Source organism: Monodon monoceros, unplaced genomic scaffold (genome assembly GCF_005190385.1).
Source record: "Monodon monoceros isolate NGI ecotype Baffin Bay Population unplaced genomic scaffold, NGI_Narwhal_1 Super_Scaffold_16, whole genome shotgun sequence".
Lineage (NCBI taxonomy): Eukaryota > Metazoa > Chordata > Mammalia > Artiodactyla > Monodontidae > Monodon > Monodon monoceros.
In genome coordinates this window covers 62,917,007-62,937,986 of record NW_021703772.1, presented here as the reverse complement: position 1 = coordinate 62,937,986, position 20,980 = coordinate 62,917,007, and the positions used below count along the sequence as shown (strand labels likewise).

The window sequence follows — 20,980 nt, the reverse complement described above, 5'->3', positions numbered from 1 at the left end:
AAGAAAGAAAGAAAGAAAGAAAGAAAGAAAGAAAGAAAGAAAGAAAGGAAGGAAGGAAGGAAGGAAGGAAGGAAGGAAGGAAGGAAGGAAGAAAAGAGGGAGGGAGGGAGGGAGGGAGGAGGAAACAGGAAAGAGGAAAAAGGAAGTCTTGGATATGAGACATGACAAGGACTCAAGTAAAATTCATGGGTCATCCTCCAACTGCATCAAGTTTTGGTAGTGTCATCCTCAAGCCTGTGGTCTACAAAGTGGTGAAATCTGGGTGATGTATTTAATGAGCAATTTCCAGTTCTGGGTTTTGCTGTTGTTGTTATTAAGCTTTAAAAATCCGGTAGGACAGGAAGAACTTCAGGGCAGAGTAATTTATAGAAATAAGGGTAAATTTATGTTTCTTTTTGCTCTGTGTTAGACACCACTCCAGCTCAGTCCATCAGGTTCTCTTCACACATTTTGAATTACAATCTAAGATACAAGCCAAAACAGTGAAAAGTAAAAAATAGCAGCCTACCCACAGCGCGTTCCATTTGTCACGTTCTGGTAGAGGGAGCTGTTGGTCCATACTATCGTGTTATTCACACATGCTTTTCCAGGGATCTTGAGTTCTTGTAATTCCATGTCATACTCAATAGAAACATCTGTCATTGTGCCAAAAATCAGTAGCACGCCTGGATAGGCTACTCCATGGAGAAATGCACATAAACTTCCCACAGACATCAGCCAAATGTCAGTCTTTGAAGAAAATCGAAACTTGAAAAACAAAGGATTCAGAGATCATCTATGGGTGAAAAGCAGGAGAGGTAGGAGGACTATTTAATTTTAGTTACTAGATTCTGATAAATAGTATTCAACACCAAGTCTTAAGGGAATCATCTTAATTGAAAGGTAGAGTTCTCACTAATATTGAAATAAACGGTACGTCGATTATCTAAATCATTAGACTCTTACATTGTTAGTTCATGTTATCTCTTTCCTAGTCTCTTAATTCATTCTCTTTATCTCAGGAGCTGACTTTAGTTCTTAGATATTCATTCCCAGCTTAAGGGGGAAACAATCACTGGCACAGATGCTATTGCCATGTAGATATTCTGTGTGGGTTATTCAGCAATTGTATAAATTGGCTCCCAGAACTGATACTGACAATGAAGAGTGCCTATTTGTGCCCAGAAATGCCTCCACTCTGCAAATTTGAGAAAAATACCTACACTATGGAATTTCTAAAGACGTCATAAGAATAAGTATACATGACATGATTACTATGATAATTTTCCTTACTAAAATGATAATTAGGGGCTTAGAGATTATCTTCTACAACACTTTTATGATCTACCAGATAGAATTTGTGTGTTTAATCAGCAATAAATTTCTAATTGCTATTCAACATGTTATCACGTAGACAGTTTATGACTGAAAAAGTGATCATTGTAGTTAAAAAACCTGCCAATGTGACTATAACATTTCCTCCGCCACTTGAACAACTCACAGTGGCAAAACCTGTGCCATAAATCAGCACAGCTTTATTACCAATTGAAAGAAGCCAACTTGACTGCTGCCACCTTTCTTCTTCTTATCTTCTAACCTGAGGAGGAAAACACAGGGGTTTAAAGACCATCCTTTCCAAAACAATGAGAAATTCTTCCTAGATGGTGATTTTATGAGTCATTCTTTAGTAAGAAAGAAAGCCCCCACTAGCTGTGAAATTCTTTCCAAAACTGGTATCTTAAAAACTAACCAGGGGGCTTCCCTGGTGGCCTAGTGGTTAAGAATCCGCCTGCCAATGTGGGAGACATGGGTTCGAGCTCTGGTCCGGGAAGATCCCACATGGCGCGGAGCAACTAAGCCCATGCACCACAACTACTGAGCCTGCGCTCTAGAGCCTGTGAGCCACAACTACGGAGCCCACGTGCCACAACTACTGAGCCTGCACTCTAGAGCCTTCGAGCCACAGCTACTGAAGCCCACGAGCTGAGACCCTATGCTCCGCAACAAGAGAAGCGACCATAATGAGAAGCCCGTGCACTGCAACGAAGACCCAACGCAGCCAAAAATTAATAAATAAGTTTATTTTTAGAAAACTAAAACAAAAACTACCAACAATGACCTACTGTATAGCACAGGGAATTCTGCTCAATATTCTGTAATGGCCTAAATGGGAAAAGAATTTGAAAAGGAATAGATACATTTATAAGTATAGCTGAATCACTTTGTTGTGAAACTAGCACAGCATTGTTAATCAACTATACTCCAATATAAAATAAAAAAAAATTTTTAAACTGGCTATTACTTTCAGATTTACCTCTTCTGGAGATTTCAGTATAGCTGTATCTCTTGTTCAGTAGAGATTCACTGAGGTCTTTCTGAGAGGTGCTAAGAGAAAATTAAAAGTACTCTGTACTCCCTGTTACAGTAGCAAATAACTATTGGACCTCAGCTTTGAACCTCGGCCTCTTTCTACCTACATTTCCCTATAAGTTGAGGTGGTTGGATTATCTGATTTATAGCTTCCTTCTCGCACTTAAAAATTTTACAACTACATTAAATATGACAAAAAATTCAAAAAAACTCCCATACTTCCCATAAACTCATATTTACTTATTATTTCTTATTCATTTTATTGCTCATAAAATTGTACTCAACCCATCCTTGAACTTTTCAACTCCAGGGATCTCCACTTCACCTGAGTCATCCATTCATGAATATACCCCAGGTCTTGTTTTCACCAGGAACTAGTCTACTCTATCGGCTCTTTGGGACTGAGCATGCTTCTTGTTTTCTCATTTCCTTCCTCCTTCTATACCTATTTGTCATCTCAGTTGAGACCCGCAGTCCTTTAAACTCTCCATTTACTTACAATCACTAAACCCCATCAAGATGTTGCTTCCTTACTCAGGCATCCTAAGTGCCACTGCTGGCCATTTGGACCACACTTTCACCATCATCCTCAATCCTTTTCCCCAAATCCATCCTTGGAAACCCCATCTCTGCATTCAGCCAGCTGTTCCCCCTTCTCCTCCTGAAGCCAGGCTGCTGGGCCTGCTAGAGACAACCTCTCCACCATCTGAAAGGTGCTGCACATGCTGTGCTTAGCACTTGGCTGCCCTAAGCTTCCCTTCTAGCTCAGAGTAGAATCACAGTTCCTTGCTGACACATCCACAGCCCTCCGTGGTCTGGCCAGTTGACTCTCTGACCTTGTTTTCTCCTACTTCACTCCAATTTTCACCACCTGAGCCACCTGGCCTCTTTGCTGACTTTTGTCCATGCCAAATTTGTTCCCACCTCTGGGTGTTTGCACTTGCTACTTCCTCTCACCAAAATGCTCTTTCTTCAGATATCTGCATGGCCAACTCCCTCACCTCCTTCATACCTTCTCTCCAAAGTCACCTTCTCAATGGAACCTTCCATGGCCAAAGTCTTTAAAGTTTCAACTCTCCCCTACATCATTTCAAATCTCCATTTCCTTGTTTACTTGTTTCTTCTTAGAAAGGGAGTGATAAATTATCACTAGCTCCCATGCTATATATTTTATTTATTTATAGTGTTTATTATGTATCCTTCATTAAGGGAGGGAGCTCTTCAAGGGCATGTGAGTTCCTCAAGGACAGAGATTTTTGCCTACTTTGTTCTTTTCTATATCCTCAGCACCTAAGCCCAGTATGTCCTCAATTAATATTTGTGAAATGAATGAATGAATGAATGAATGAGTATGGTCTCCAACCTCAGCTCAACCCACAGCACTGTACTTCATCCCTCTACAGATTGTTCCCATTCCCCTCAGCAGCTTTATCAAATTTTCACTGTCATCTTCTCATCCTACGTTACCACACTTATCAGGAGAAAGGTTCGTATCCTCTAAAAACCAAAGCACTCACTCAGCTTTCCTGCTCATCCTCATTGCAGCTCATTCATCAGCATCCATGCCCTCTTCCATCTCTTTCCCACCCCGTGAGAAAGAATGGTTATTCTGCACCCAGCTGACCCTACCTTCCAAGTCCAAAGCTAATGTTACCACAACTACCACCTCCCTCTGCCATGAATTACTTAAAATGTCTTAAATACCTTCAACCTCTCCCTTTCCACCACCTCTATTTCAGAAACTTAGCTGGTACCTCCTTGTTTTCTAAATTAGACTCCTTTAATCCTGCCCTCATACCGAGTATGATTAAGTGGCATTTGTTTTATAAGAGAATTTAAACTCTTAAAGAGAAACATCTAATAATTACATTTTAGGTTTCTACTATTTGCTTTTGGGAAGCATTGGGCTTTCTTCTCTGTGCCCATGAAATCATACTTGTCCAATTTTTCCTCTGCTCATTTAGGTCAGAAATTCTGTGGTGTTCCTGGACATACAAGGGAGATTTGGGCCTAATCCAGAAGGAATATTCCCAAAGGTTTTTGAAATTAAATTATAGTAATGTTTTAAAGAGAAAAAGCATGGATTATATATACCATTTTGTAGGCAGTGCAATGTGTGTAAAAATATTGCTTCTGCTTTGTGCCTTTTATGGGAATATTAGGAAATTGTTTTGAAGATGTGATGCATTGTTGAGTAGTCACTTACTTTGATTTCTTATCGTTGTCATCTGTCAGGATAAAAACAATACATAAAGCAGTTAATAATAATGACAAAATGAAACATAGTCATTAACAATTTTGCTCTGGAAAGCCATTTCTATAATTACTTTTATTCATGGAATAATGCAAAATAATTATTTGCTTTTTCATCTCTCTCTCTCTCTCTCTCTCTTTCTCTCTCTCTCTTTCCATATTATAGAAGACATTTTTTTCACATTCAGGACTGCTGCCTTGACTACGTTTCTTGACTTTTCTCCAGAAAATGAAATCTTTTTACCTTCTGGATGTCAACTAAAGACCAACATTTCTAAATTAGCTAAAGGAAGCTATTTTTTGAACTACCAAATAAAATGAATATTTATTTCTTGTTTGGTTCTTTATAAACATCAGAATTTGTCTACTTAAAATGCGGACCACAAATCAACTAAACAATAAGATATCATTGACACCCCCATGCCAGTAGAAGCCATAGGATTGAGCCACATACTATTTTCCCCAGCATAGGTCAGAGCAGACAGAGGGGAGGAGGTGAAAGTGGGCGCTCAGGGTCCTGAGTGTAGGGAAACCACAAGGAAAGGAACCCGAGGTGCTAATGCCAACCATTGTCATAGGACAGCACATCCTGGTTCCCCTGGCATTTAAATTTCATGTCATTTCATTTCATCAAGAGTAAAGATGCGGGGCTTCCCTGGTGGCGCAGGGGTTGAGAGTCCGCCTGCTGACGCAGGGGACACGGATTCGTGTCCCGGTCCAGGAGGATCCCACAAGCAGGGGAGTGGCTGGACCCGTGAGCCATGGCCGCTGAGCCTGCACGTCTGGAGCCTGTGCTCCGCAACGGGAGAGGCTACAACAGTGAGAGGCCTGCGTACCGCAAAAAAAAAAAAAAAAAAAAAAAAAGTAAAGACGCATTACAGTGTAGATAGAGATTAACCTCTTAGGTTTGGGAATCAGAACCAGATTAGGATTACGGCTCCGTTAATTATTAGTCACACGATCTTTGCCAAGTTTTCAAAAATGTATCCAACTCTCTGTTTCCTCTTCTATAAAATGTAAAATAATAGGATTAAAAAAAATAATAATAATAGCTTAGAATCATCTGCCCTCACTACACACCATGTACTAGTGCTACACACATTACCTCACTCTGGCCAGCAGAGTCTTTGTACTGTTCCTCTCAGGGAGCAACGCTCACTAAACATTTACTACTATAATCAATTATAACAATATACGAATAAAGGTAATAATAATAGCCAGTGCTAGAACAACCCTGCTCTACCCAGGGAAGAGATATTTATAGGTGAGATGCTTTCACTCACCCAGGATTTGTGCGTTCTTACCTAGCACTCTCAGCCTTTCCACTAGATGGATTCTAGGGAGAAACGCCTAGAGTATGTTAGAAGACCATCCAGTAACAGTTCTACTTATTGCCATTGATTTTTCTCTTCTCCTTAAACCTTCACTAGCTTGTTCCACTTTTGGTCTCACCTCTCTTTGTACAAGAGACAGTAAGAGAAAAAAGCCACTTACATGATCTATCTGACTCAAAACCATGATTGTCCTCTCCAGATTTCTTCACGCTGCGAAGAATTACTGAGTCAGACATGGTAATTGCAGTCCACAGCCAACAACTCTAGAAAATAAAATAAAAGAATCATTGTGATTATTATTTATTTTCTCCTCCTTAACCAAAGTAGCCAAGCGAAAGAATAATTTGGTTCAAGAAATTATCTTCATTAACAATCTCGGACAAAAGTAGATTTTTTTAATTGGTTAATAACCCCGTGAAAGAGTCTAATTATTAGGAAAGATGAACCCAAACCATTGATTATGACTTTCTCTGGTTGCTGGATGGATAGTTGCTTTTTATTTATTTGTTCTTTCTGCTTATCTGTGCTTGCTTGTTTGATTGATTTTTTTTTTTAATGAGTAAAAATAAAAACCACTAGAAGGGCACAGCCAACTGGTGACATTCTTGGGTCGGTAGAGTTGACCAACAACAACCAAATACTGGTGGGTAGGTTTCAGTGCTCCTTTGTAAATGCAGCCCCTAGATCCAGAATATGGAAAGTCCAGCATGGACCAGGAGAACTGCTACCTAATTCATTTTATAACACAAGGATAACCTTGACTTCAAAACAAATAAAAATGTTATAAGAAAAAAAATAGAATTATAATTATTTTTGAAAGTAGAGTTTAGAATGCTAAATATGTTCAATATAATCTAGCAGTTTATGAAAAAAACATAGTGAGCAACGTTGATCCCAGAAATGCAATGATTGTCTAATGTAAAAAAATTGGATCATCCTGATAGATGGAGAAAAAGTATTCAGTAAAAATTAATATCCATTCCAGATGTTTAAAAGCCCATAAAATTAGAAAAATCATTACGTTGCAACCCAATGAATGAATTTGGGTACTGATCAGTGACAAATACTAAAACCATTCATTGAAATACTGGCAAAGATTAAATATCCAATAGTGCAAAGTGTTGTGACGATATAAAGACATTACACTAAGTTGTCAAATCTCCTTAAGCTTCTCTTAGCCATGACAATTTCTTATAAATTTCTTCTTTCTGATGATCTTGACAGTTTTGAGAAGTACTGAACAGTTATTTTACAGAATGTTCCTGAAATTGGGATTTATCTGCTGTTTTTCTCATGATTAGACAGGAGTTGTGTGTTTTGGGGAGGAAGACCACAGAGATAAAGTACCCTTCTCATTACGTCATAGCAAATGTACTATCAAGATAATGGTATCTATCAACATGATTTATACAAAATAAATTCTAAAAAATAAACTCATTATTAAGAAGCAGAGTGAGAGGGACCTCCCTGGTGGTCCAGTGGTTAAGAATCCACCTGCCAATGCAGGGGACACAGGTTCAATCCCTGGTCTGGGAAGATGCCACATGCCATGGGGCACCTAAGCCCGTGTGCCACAATTACTGAGCTCATGCACCGCAACTACTGAAGCCCATGGGCCTAGAGTCAGTGCTCCACAACAAGAGAAGCCACCACAATGAGAAGTCTGCACACCACAACAAAGAGTAGCCCCCGCTCGCCGCAACTAGAGAGAGCCCATGCGCAGCAATGAAGACCCAGCACAGCCAAAAAAAAAAAAAAATGCAGAGTGTGAAACATTAACTATGTAGCTTATCAGGTCAGTTAAAAAAATACTAAAAAAAACAAATTCAGAATTCTTTAATCCAACAACAAAATTTCTTTAACATAGCAATATTACATTCAGGCTGCAATGTTTGCTGGTTATAACATTTTTGAAATTTTGACCAAAATTGTTTTTTCAAAAAGCAAAGAAAGAAACTCTTTGAAAATGAGAAAATAATAAAACAACATGAACCATAGTTGTAATATTGCATTTCCTAATTTTAAAATGAGACTTTTTTGTGTGTGTGTGTGGTACGCGGGCCTCTCACTGTTGTGGCCTCTGCTGTTGCGGAGCATAGGCTCCGGACGCGCAGGCTCAGTGGCCATGGCTTGCGGGCCTAGCCACTCCGCGGCATGTGGGATCTTCCCGGACCAGGGCATGAACCCGTGTCCCCTGCATCGGCAGATGGACTCTCAACCACTGTGCCACCAGGGAAGCCCAAAATGAGACATTTTTAAAAACTCCAGTCTCCAATTATTTTTTTTCCTGGCTTAGTTCTTCATTTAAAAAGGTTTCTTTCCACTGGTGTGCAAATAGTTGGCAGTGTTTAGAGGCCATTGGCAGTGTCTTGCCTGTGAACTTTGGAGTTCCACAGATCCCAGTACTGCCTACGGCTTCACTCTATGTTGTTGGATATGTTTTTTAACCTTTCTCCAGGCCCCGATTTCTCCATGTTTTAAGTCAAGGGAATACTACTCAGCCATGAGAAAGAAGGAAATCCTACCGTTTGCAACAACATGGATGGAACGTGAGGACATTATGCTTAGTGAGATAAGCCAGACAAAGAAAGACAAATATTGATGATCTCACTTTTATGTGGAATCTAAAAAAGCTGAACTTGTAGAAACAGAGAGTAGGATGGTGGTTACCAGGGCCCGGGGAGTTGGGAGGAGTCGGGGAGATGTTGTTAAAGGGTACGAACTTGCAACTAGAAGATTAGTAAGTTCTGGAGATCTAATACACAGCACAGTGATGACAGTCAACAATACTGTATTGTGTACTTCAAAACTGCTAAGAGACTAGATCTTAAATGTCCTCACCACAAAAAAGAAATAATAATTATGTGATGTGATAAAGGTACTAGCTGAAGCTACAGTGGTGATCATATTGCAATAAGTAAATGTATCAAATCAACATGTTGTATACCTTAAACTGACACAATGTTATATGTCAACTATGTATCAATTAAAAAATTAACTAATTAATTTTTTTGAAGGGTGAATTTGCCCTTTTGCTTTAGCTGGGACATCATCTTTTCCTGCCCTCAGACATCTGCACTTCTGGCTCTTGGGCCTTCAGATTCCAACTGGAACTACACCACTGGCTTCCCTGGGTCTCCAGCTTGCAGATGGCAGATCGTAGGACTTCTCAGCCTGTATAATCACATGACTCATAATAAATCTCTTTCTATGTATCTATATATAATCCTATTCTTTCTGTTCCTTTGCAGAACACTGACTAATTCAGTTAGTATTCTATGAGATTGTTTATTTCTTATAGGAGAATAACACAGCTTAGCTGTGAGTGCCAGGCCAGCAACCAAATATCTGGGACTGTTCTTTTGTTTGTTTTCTTTCTCAACATTCAATGCATCACTCTGGACTTCAGTAGTCCATTCCAAGGAGCTATGTTTTAAAAGACACACTCTCTCCAGTGCTACAGGACATGCATCGGTTGCTCAGTCAGAAACGGAAGCTAGGGGACTTCCCTGGTGCTGTAGTGGTTAAGAATCAGCCTGCCAATGCAGGGGACACGGGTTCTAGCCCTGGTCCGGGAAGATCCCACATGCCACGGAGCAACTAAGCCTGTGCGCCACAACTACTGAGCCTGCACTTTAGAGCCCACAAGCCACAACTACCGAAGCCCACATGCCACAACTACTGAAGCCCGTGCACCTAGAGCCCATGCTCCACAACAAGAGAAGCCACCGCAGTGAGAAGCCCAGGCACTGCAATGAAGAGTAGCCCCCTCTGGCCGCAACTAGAGAAAGCCAGCGTGCTCCAACGAAGACCCAACGCAGCCAAAAATAAATAAATAAATAAATAGATAGATAAATAGATAAATAAATAACAAAAAGAGAAAAAAAAGAAATGGAAGCTAGTTGCCTTATCTCTGGTCAATTCCGTGATGACTTTTAAAGGCCATTGTGTTGAAAATGGTAATTACTTGTGTGCACCCACAAAGATAGTAGCAATTTTGTAACACTACATTTGGAGAAGTGCAGTGAGATATTAAAATTACTAGAAAGAATAAACGAAGACTTTGCTTGTGGTATTTTCCAGAAAAAAACGATGTTTCCAAAATTAGATGTTAGATGAATGGCCTCATGCCATTATAAGTGTACCCTGATGTATCATTAGACCATGTTTTCCCCACTGGTTAATTCCCTTTTTATTAGATGAGATCCTGGGAAATTCTTAGAGCAGATGCTGGAGAACATCTCTGTTAGTCTCTGAAACCCTGGAAACAGTGGGAATCTAGATTTCAGTGACAAGCACATTTGTTGTACAGGGTGGTGAGAGCATGTCTCTTCCTCACTTGGTACATTTATGATTTAAGAGTGCAAGCAGATGTCATGTCATCTAATTCTACTCTCTCAGCTATTATCTATAGCATTTAAGCTAACAATTTGTTCTTGAGCTTCCTGAAGCATGTGAAAGGTACTTGGGTATCATGCATTGCAAGAAGCTTTAATTAGGGTTTCTTAACAATTTACAATAACAAAATTGTACTTTAACCCACACAAAAGAACTCAGATTTGAAAATAACTTACCAAGCTATTTCCTTTTCACTCTGTCTTTTTATATAGTAAATTATTTTAATCTCTAAAAACTCTCTTTGGGAACAGATTGAGAATTTTCAAGGTCTCCCAGAAACATTGTCTTTCAATAAACTTAAGAGAATCTAGGAGTTAAAAGTAGGAAATCAAGCTTTCTAAGCACTGACCAGCAGATTTTGGCCACCTAATCATGGAATCCCCCAAGAATTCTGAATTGCCAACACCAGTTTCCCCCTCTGCCAAATGGTACGTGGTCTATACCCTGAGTACTACCTGCGCTTCTGTTAAACTCTCCAGGGTCAAAGTTTCTTTTTCTTTGATAAAATGTGTAATCTTATCAACACAGAAATCTACATTAGAGAACAGTCTCCTGACCTTTACTGGTAGTAATAGCAAGGATTTTTCTACCTTAGAACATTAGCAACAGCGTTCTGGAAGACAACTGCTGGGGAGGAGAGAGAGGAGACAGAGAGCAGCACCTGGATGGTCGCCCGAGAGAACCTGGGACAGTGAGAGACCTCAGAGAAGGGGCTAAGGGAGCAGCGGCACAGGGGGTTGAGGCTGTCAAAGCTGGAGGAGATACACGTTCTATAGGCCGTGCCAGGAGCAAATCAAAGATCCTGAGGAGGGCTTCCCTGGTGGTGCAGTGGTTGAGAGTCCGCCTGCCGATGCAGGGGACGCGGGTTCGTGCCCCGGTCCGGGAAGATCCCACATGCCGCGGAGCAGCTGGGCCCGTGAGCCATGGCCGCTGAGCCTGCGCGTCCGGAGCCTGTGCTCCGCAACGGGAGAGGCCACAACAGTGAGAGGCCCGCGTACCGCAAAAAAAAAAAAAAAAAAAAAAAAGATCCTGGGGACAACACGACATGTCAGAGCCCATCATGGGCCATCACACCAAGGCTGCTAGTGTGACCTCAAGACACCAGCCTGGAGCAACGGATGAGTGGGCTGACCTTCACCAAAAGCTGGGTCAACGCTAGCAACTGTCTTGATACTGCAGAACAATTGGGAAAGAAAGGAAGGGAGGGAGGGAAGAAGGAAGGAAGGAAGGAAGGAAAGAACAGGTTGGGGTAAAAACAGTTCTCCCAGTAGCTGGAATCCTTCCAGGCTGAAGGATATGAGAATAATCAGGACATTCAGCCCACTGCCTGTTTTTGTACATCGCGTTTTCTTGGGACACAGTCATGCCCATCTGTTTTCATTTTGCCCTTGGCTGCTTTGGGGCTACAATGGCAGAGTTAAGTTGCTGTGACAGAGACCATTCCCACCTTCCCGCCAGTGCCTCAACCTTCACTGTCTAGTTCTTCACAGATATGTTTGCAGACCCCTGCATTATGAAGTCAGTTCAGGACAGCCTGAAGCCCGGGGAGAAATCTTTGGAGAGCGGATTTACCCAACCTAAAAATCTTACGGCACACCAGCCCTCCAACCTGCCTGTCCTCATGGAGCTTACATTGTGACAGGGCAGACAGATGACACGTAAGAAGTAAGTACTGTGACTGTGAGTAAAAGAGAAGTACAGGCATCCCCTAGACCCTCAAGCAGGGCCCTGCCCTTGTCTAGAGAGTAAGGGAAGGCTCTGGAACCAGCACAGTTAGCATGGGACCTTGAACATAGGGAAAGTTAGCCAAGGGAACAGGAGAGAGAAGGCCGTTCCAGGCTCACGCAAAGGCCCAGACTCAAAAGACAATACATAGGTTCAAGGACCCAAGGGTGTCCAGTGAGTCTGAGGGAACGTGGATGGGGCAGCTCTGGAGGATGTGGCTGCTTCATTCCTCAGGGCCTCATAATCCTTAATGCTGAGGACTTAGGTCCTTATCCCCAGGGCAACGGGAACTAGTAAGGGCTTTTAGGCAAGAAAAAGATATGATCGTATTTATACTTTCAAAAAACACAGCACTCTGATAAGCCCACACCCAGAGAGACAGGGAGATCGGGCTGGGAAGGACAGAAATCTCCCAGGCCCAGCAGCGGTGCCCCCTCGTTTACCAAGGTCAGGGGCATATGCAGTTCATTTCACTCCTGGGCAGACAGGCCTCAGGTGACCAAAGGAAACAGGCTGTGTGATGCAAGACAGCCAGGCCAACGGTGCCCAGGCTCTTGTCACTTTAGGACACAGCTTCTCAACTCTACCAGTGTTCTCGGCTTTGAATTTCCTCTGTGGAGATCTGTTCTGCATTCCGGTTCATTTTCTTCCAAATGATATTTTTGAAACACGTTGATCTTGCCTAGACTGAATTCAAGAGGAAGAGGCTGAGATTTTTCCATGTTTAGGCCTCGATGGTAAGGAGGATCTAAATGGTGTAGCAGCCACTGAGGGGCGGGAGGCCAGTCTTGGGGCTGGAACAGCCTCCGGACCTCACATCACACTGTGAATATTGGCTTTAACTTTTCTCTCGTGAAGTCTTCCCCTCTGTAAAACCATTCAAGGCCGCCAGCACCACACTCTCCCCTTCCCTGAGCTGCTCAGAGAGAACTGCACCTGCTCCTGGTGAATTTGGAAGTCCCTTTTGAAGCCACAAATTCCGATTTTTAAAAAAAAAGCCCTTAACAAGTCTTTCACTGCTGACATTTAGGTATGTAGGAAGGGCACCCTGATTATGATCAAACCCAGCAAATGATTTCTTTCTCCAAAGGATCATTAAAGGAGAAAAGAAATATTGATTTATACCAAGAAGCAAGAAAAATAGAAAAATACTGCCTTGCAGATAAGCAGGTGTGTGTCAACAGTGTGGAGACACTGTCCCGGGATAAGATGAAACAGAGGCCCTTTAGCCATGGGGGCTACAGCTGACTGAGAAGGGAAAGAAATACACAGTGATCCTCAAGGGGCAGACGGGTAGGCCTGCTTCACAGGGTCGCAAATGAGACAGAGAACTAAGGAACTGCTCTTGAAGAAAACAGGATTTAACACCAAAGTTCCTCCCTGCTCTTCTTCTTGGTCTCTATAGGTGTAGTTCTTTCACCTTCATAAAGCAAAGTAAACCTAATACTTGATTCCTGCTAAGGAACTCGGCATTTTCTAGCAATTTCAGTGTCTTTTAAAACCACAGAGTGAGCAGTGTTTTTTTCCTAAATTACTTCCAAATCCACTTCCAGCATTCATCGGCAAATATTTGTCACCGTTACTCTTAGTAGCAGGACACACAAATTATTCAAGGGCTCAACAATCTAGTGGGGGGAAGGGCATGTAAACCGCTAGGCAGGGAGATGGAGGTTTCAAACAGATAATGACAAGAGTGGTACAGGCAGAGTAGGAGGGTAACTAAGTCTGGGTGAGGGTTGACTGCACACAGAAAGAACCTCTATTAAGAAATAGCCAGTAGGGGCTTCCCTGGTGGCACAGTGGTTAAGAATCCGCCTGCCAGCCGCATAGCACAGGGAGATCAGCTTGGTGCTTTGTGACCACCTAGAGGGGTGGGATAGGCAGGGTGGGAGGGAGGGAGACACAAGAGGGAAGAGATATGGGGATATATGTATACGTATAACTGATTCCCTTTGCTATAAAGTAGAAACTAACACACCATTTTAAAGCAATTATACTCCAATAAAGATGTTAAAAAAAAAAAAAAGAATCCACCTGCCAATACAGGGGACACGGGTTCGAGCCCTGGTCCGGGAAGATCCCACATACTGCAGAGCAACTAAACCCGTGCACCACAACTACTGAGCCTGCACTCTAGAGCCCATGAGCCACAACTCCTGAGCCCACGTGCCTAGAGCCCGTGCTGTGCAACAAGAGAAGCCACTGCAGTGAGAAGCCCGCGCACCGCAACCAAGAGTAACGCCCGCTTGCTGCAACTAGAGAAAGCCTGCACGCAGCAGCGAAGACCCAACGCAGCCAAAAATAAATAAATGTATTTTAAAAAATTAGCCTGTAAATAAGTTAATACCTTAAAAGTTCAGTAATAACCACTATTAGATCCCAATATTGAGTTCTAAGTACAATCATTATAATTTGCCTCTAAAATGTCTAGAAAGCTATTCTCCCCTTCAAAACGTTAGAAAAAACGCACTTTATTCCCAGCCTTAAATGTGAATGATATTTGATCAACGTGTGCAAATCATCAGCAACATGTGATTTCTACTGTCTAAGGAAACCGAAAAATGGAAATAAGATTCTAGAATCCAATTTTTCCCCTTCTAGCCATGAATCCAGAGCTTATATTTTCTAGCATCTGAATTATTGAAAACTAGGAGAATGGAGTCGGTATAGTTCTGTATGAAACCAGCACCAGCTTTCTGGGGTAAGATTTGTGGTGGTCAGTGCATACAGAATTGTGCTTTCATAAAGCCAAGTTTAAGAAGTTCAGTAACATTTTTACTTTGCGCTGATTATTCAATCTATTTGCCCATTTGCACCACACACACCCACATACCACACACACGCACACACATTCTCAAGACAATTGATGCATTAAAAAAGTATTACTATAAATGAGATAGCAACAAAGATTTATCTGTATTATATACAATATTATGAAATCATTAATGTATTCTGCAAGTTCCTAGCCAAGCCCTGTAGCATTGTTTATTGCATAACAAGAGGCCAGCCTTTAATGAATCAGAAACACAACACGCCACAAAGTAAGACTTAGAGGAAATGAATTTGCAGAACATAGTCTTCACATGCTCTAGACGGTATACGTCACTTACCTGTGAACGTGAAATTGAAGAAGCCAGAAGAAACAATGGACTCCACTGTGGAGAGTCAAAAAGTTTTCTAACCCATTCCAACTTCAGTTTTCATCATTGTAAAGCACTGAACAGAATTCAAGCTTTTTCGAGAACACTATCTATTTGCTTAAGGGTCAATGCCCTGAAGGCCAGCCTAAGCAGAGTTCAGTGACATCTGAGGAAAGGTTGAACACCCTCAAAATAATAACCCCAAACACAGAGTGCACTTGGGAATCCCTCTGAGGGTGTCAACAGGCTTTGCAAAGTGTTGATTCAGCTTCGAAGGAGAGGTGAGACGCCAGCAGGGGGTGCCCAGCAAGAACACTGTGATTCTGGCCATGTCCAACTAACTCTTCTGTTTATAGGCCATTATTTTTGAAGAGTTGCTTGAAAACATAACAAGGCAGAAAAAAATACCTTAAAGCTTTTCCTCCTCAATTTAAAAGATCACTCTTGGAAAATCTTTAGGTTGCAGGCGCTGATATTCCTGCCCCAGCCCCAGAGTTTCATGGAGACAGATAACCTCAAAGCACACCTGAAACAGCCTTTTGCTCAAAACTCTGAGTGCTCAGATGACCCTTGCACCCTGGTCTGAACAGTCAATAACCTCAGGCTCTACCCACCAGATGAAGCCCTGTGTAAGTAAAGATTAATGATTTTTTAAAAGGTCCAAATGAACAGAAAACCAAGTCAAATCAACACATACAGCTTCTCCAACAGCTTTGTGCTGCCACCCACATCCATTCCTCTCTCTTCTTGTTGGTCCTTCCATCTTCTCAAATGCTCTTATTTCTTCTTTCTCTCCCTACCTGAGTGAACCCTTTCCTAAACACTCCTCGCTATGGCCTTCAGCAATGAATAGTAAATACCCAACATTGGTCATCACTTTATTGGGTACCTGACTCAGTTGAAGAGTTTAACTTGTACCACCTTATTTGGACTTCTCAGTAACCGTAGGAGTTAGGTGCTGTCATTGTTATTCCCATTTTATAGTAGAGGAAACTGAAGCTCAGAGAGGTGAAATAATCCACCCAAGGTCTTACAACTAGTAGGTCGAGAACCTATGCTCCTGACCACTCTAAGCTAACCCTCTTCCACCCCATGCTCTGAAATGCCGTGGATGGACCAATGCTTCCCTGTTTGCAGAAAGCAAGATCAAATTAAATGATAAGATCACATTTTCTCAACTTAAAATTTTTTGGCCATAAGTTTCTCTTTGAAATTCAGCTTCCACTACTGTTTGTCTCTACTGGAATCTATATACAAGATTTCGATAGTTTGTGATTTAGCCCCAAATTTTGTGTTATTATATTTAGATGTTAAAATCTCAATATATCAAGGTCAGCAAAGGCAAGAAAGATTTCTTGATGTTCCCCTATCTAAACTGGTTTGAGAATCCCTGGGGTAGGTTGACTTCTGAGACAATGCAAATATAATAATATTGGGTTTGGCACCAATTAGGACCCAGGAGAAAAAACTCGACACAAAAACCAAAAAGGCAGCACAGCTGTGGGATTGTACCTTTGATTGGGGGAAGATTCTCAATAGGATTTTGCTAACTTTGTTGTGGTGAAATTGTTGACAATAGCCAAAGGGTGAAAATGCTCAGGAGAAAACTGAGCAGAGCTTCTCACTGGTCCTACTGTCCTAAGACCTCCCTTTGTGGGGCATATAGACCAGGAGGAAGATAGAGCCTGGAGTTTTAGAGCAGGAAACAACGTTGCAGATACTTCATCCACCCCTCAGCTTATAGAAGAGAAGTGAGGACAGAACAGTGACCCCTCCAGAGGCTAATGGCATCTTCCTTTGCTCCTTCAACTCTGGCCCCTTGACAGGGTTGGCCCAGGCAGAGTGAATACCGTTGTTAATCATTCCTATTTTGTTCCAGTAGTAGGTGTGTTTTCTTTATGGTTTATGGTCTGAAAGCAGGTAAGGTCGTGTTCCCTGCTGTCCTCCAGTTAAAACATCAACTACTGTTTGAGTGCTTACTATGTGCCAAACACTGTTCTATCCTCTGAGTTACAGGAATGAGCCAAACAGATGAGAATCCCTGTCCTCAGGAACCTTATATTCTGGTGGGGGGAGGAGCTAGACAGTAAAAAAATAAAACATATATGTCAGATGGTGATAAATGCTATGGAGGAAAACATTGCAGGAAAGGGATGTGATAGGGAGCATGAGTATGTGTGAATGTGTGTATGTGTGCGTGTGGCAGACAGGGGAGGGGACAGAGAGTGTTGCCATTTTAAATCAGGTGGTTGGAGAAGATGACATGTAAGGAATGACCTGGGATAAGGAAGAAAGTACGTGAGTATCTGGGAAAACAGCAAATGCAAAATCCCTGAAGCAGGGGCACACCTGGTAAGTTTAAGGAACCACAAGAAGTCCGTGTAGCTAGAGTAGAATAAGTGGGCAGAGCAGTAGCAGGCGGTATCAGTATGGTGGAAGGAGGGCAGTGGTTCTCAGGCTGTGGCCACTAGACTAGCGGCAGCAGCAGCACCTTTTGGAACTGGAAAATCTGGGTCCTACCCAGACCGACCGAATCAGAAACTCTGCGGATGGCCCCCAGCATGCTGAAGCTTGAGAACCTCTATTGTAGAGCCTTGGAGGTCACTGTAGACCAATTTGGACCATGTTTCAAAATCATACACCAAAATGCCTCAGGGAAGGCCCCAAGCCATGAAGACAGAATTCAACCAACAGTTTAAAAAATTATATTGAGGATCATTGTGGGCACTCACTGTGGAAGAAAGAAAAGAAGTTACCATTACTTTCATTCCTTGAACCATTTAAGAACAAATTACTGAACATCTATTTGCAAGACACCATGTCAGGTGTTATGCTGATTTCCAACTTGTAAACATTAAGTTAGTGTCCCTGAGAATGTTCAAATCTTAAAGGGAAGATAAGTCTCCACATAAAAAGCAATTAAGGAAAACAAAAAAAGACAAAACAACATCAAATGTCAAAATGTTCAAAGCGTCTCAAGTATTTAAAATGTGACACATCAGTGGGGACAGGAATCATCAGAGAAAGAGTGTCAGAAGAGGGGAAATTTGAGTTATGTCTCAAAGTAGGAGAAGGACCAGGTCAGAAATAAAGCGTGAGCAAGGTCATAGAACACATGCAGGCAGCATTGAGAAGGACCAGATGTCTACTGAGAGGAGAGACTAGAAAACGGTGTTTTGTTTCTTGGCAACAGTGCCATCTAGTTTGCTTAAATAGGGAAAGACTGGCAAAGAAGGATTTTGATTCCAGCAGGATGCATTGCAGCCAGTCTAAGACTGGAACTTCAGTCCAGGGAAACTTGCACATGTACAACAATGATGGGCTCTTTTGTTTGGTTATTACCACTTTGAAAATCAATATAAATTGCAAAAAGCCAACTTGAATCAGTTAACACATAACTGGCTATATTTTTGTGGTATGGAGATTAATAGAGAGAAAAATGGCTAGATTAGGGCACCCTTGGGTAGCTCTGTGTTTTTCAAGCCAACTGTGTGGAAGTGTACAATTTCTGTTTTTTCTTTTTTCTTTTTTTTGGCTGTGCCATGCAGCTTGCAGGACCTTGGTTCCCCGACCAGGCATCGAACATGTGCCCCATGCAGGGGAAGTGTGGAGTCCTGACCACTGGACCGCCAGGTAATTCCCCGGAAGGGTAAAATTTCTGTAGTTTAGTTCATTACAGAGGGAGGCAGAATGGTACTGTGAAAAAAGCACAGGTTTATGGAGCCACAAGAACTGGGCTGGTATTCTGGTTCTGCCACTTACTTGCAATGTGATTTAGTTAAGGTAATGAGACTTGTTAATGATACTTGGACTCCTATGAAGTCCAATGGGTCTTGAGTGAAGGAAAATTGGTGGCAGGGGAAGGTGCTCTGCTCCACAAGTCACTCAGGGGCCCAGGCTGACAGAGGTGCTGATATCCTCAACATGTGGCTTTCAAGGTCTCCTTGTACATTGGCATCTAGCCATCACACAAGGGAAGAGAAAATATGGAACATTATGTGTGGACAGTTTCACAGCCAAACCTGAAAATAACATCCATCACTTCCACTGCATTCCACTGGCCAGGACTCTGTCACATGGTCACATCTACCTGTCAGAGAGACTGGGAGATGACGTCTAGCTGTGAGCACAGGAGATTTGGTTAAAAGCTAGCCAATCTCAAGAGATGGGCTTTGGAATCACAATGATTTGAGTTCACACACTAGCCAAGTGACTTTGGGCAGGTTATTTAATCTCCATTGGCCTTAGTTTCTTCATCTGTAAAATGGGAGTGATGTATAGGGTGATGAAGCCTGTCTGAACTTCCCTGTGCCATAGATCCTGAGCAAATATGCTGCACGTGGGAAAGAAAGTGTTTTGGATCTGGAGGCAGAGTAGTTTCTCCTCCAGCATGGGTATCACCAAGTTGATCTGACTCCTAGAGACAATGCCCTAAGATTAGGAAATTTTTGTTTAGAGTCTAAGATTTTAGTCTATCTGGATGGCACGTGGATGTACACACCAACATCCCCCAAGCCACCGATTAGACATCCTCCTTAATCACATCCTACAGCTGGCTCTGCCATGAAAAATATACGTTTAAAAAAAATTTTTAATGAAGTTTCTCGATCCCATTTTGTCTAGTCAAGGGTGCCCATGACGAGGTATCAATAGTCGTGGAGTAGAAGCCCTTCCCAAGAAGTCAATGAGATCTATGGCTGTGTGGGGATTATTGGAGATCAGTGTGGTAGGATAACACTGTGAACCAGTAATCCATGGATTTTTCCTCTTCTACTTTCTTTTATCCGGTGACTCACCCCCAGGCAGGAAGGGAGGTGAAACTTCTATCTATCTAAATTAGTATATTCCTAATTTTGTTTTATAGATGTGTAAAAAAGACTAGAAGAAAATACATGAAAATATAAGTGATTATCTGTAGGTTATAAAAATGTGAAGGTGGGTGAGTTTTATTTTCTGCCTTGTGCTTTTCTGTGTCTGCTAAATTGGATACAATAAGAGAAAACTATCTCTTTCTGTAATATGCAGGTTATTACATAAAAAGAATAAAGTTCATGACAAACGGTAATGCCTAAAAGGATGCTTCATAAAATTTATACTAATAAGGATTTTTTTTAATATATCTAGAGACTCTGGGCACTCTCCAAATACTAGCTGCAGTTCAGTCTTTGCTTTGCTTCCCTAAAGACTTTACCCTCTGCAGAAAAGATAGGGCCTTCATCTGGACATCACAGGCAAGGTTTCTGTGGATTCTAGGTCTTTGTCTTCATTGCAATGTTGGTTTATCCTAACGTAGACCAGCCAGTGTGGTGGTGTTTGAAGCTCCTACTCAGTGGTATGGCCCAATGGTCCCGAACCTGGAGGTAGCCCCAACTCCCTCCAGACCTCTGCCCCTGACCCCACTTCTCCCACAAGCTGGTTCTAATCTGAACAGCCCTTGCGATCCCCTTTGGCCCCGTGGACAGTCTGTCCCAACCTCGTGCCATGAATGGCCTTGGCTCCTGGAACTCCTCCAGGCCCTACCTGTTTGACCATTTAGAGTAAAAGACGTGACACATACAACCCTTCATGATGGGCTTCAAATCATGCTTCCTTTAAGATGATCGTGGGAACCAAAGTTAAAAGTAGTGAGTTGAGGGCTTCCCAGGTGGCGCAGTGGTTGAGAGTCCGCCTGCCGGTGCAGGGGACACGGGTTCGTGCCCCGGTCCGGGAAGATCCCACATGCCGCGGAGCGGCTGGGCCCGTGAGCCATGGCCGCTGGGCCTGCGCGTCCGGAGCCTGTGC

At 42.2% G+C, this 20,980-nt stretch overlaps 1 protein-coding gene across 7 annotated transcripts in view; it reads right to left on the bottom strand.

The window, feature by feature from the left end:
- Window positions 1-15,250, bottom strand: part of ABCB11 (ATP binding cassette subfamily B member 11) — a 95,216-nt gene extending 79,966 nt beyond the window's left edge. For 5 of the 7 annotated variants that reach the window (XR_003793934.1, XR_003793935.1, XM_029225204.1 and 2 more), the window contains exons 1-5: window positions 15,170-15,250; window positions 6,097-6,199; window positions 4,556-4,577; window positions 1,522-1,576; window positions 509-747 (exon numbers count right to left, since the gene is read on the bottom strand). Coding sequence is in view for 5 of the 7 variants with exons in the window: in XM_029225204.1 (XP_029081037.1) it covers window positions 509-747; window positions 1,522-1,576; window positions 4,556-4,577; window positions 6,097-6,172 (392 nt within the window). In the remaining 2 variants the exon portion in view is untranslated. Of the gene's footprint in view, window positions 1-508; window positions 815-1,521; window positions 1,577-4,555; window positions 4,578-6,096; window positions 6,200-15,169 lie in introns of those variants that run through there. The other 2 variants (XM_029225205.1, XM_029225206.1) reach the window with 2 other exon arrangements.
- Between the last annotated feature and the right edge of the window lie 5,730 nt (window positions 15,251-20,980).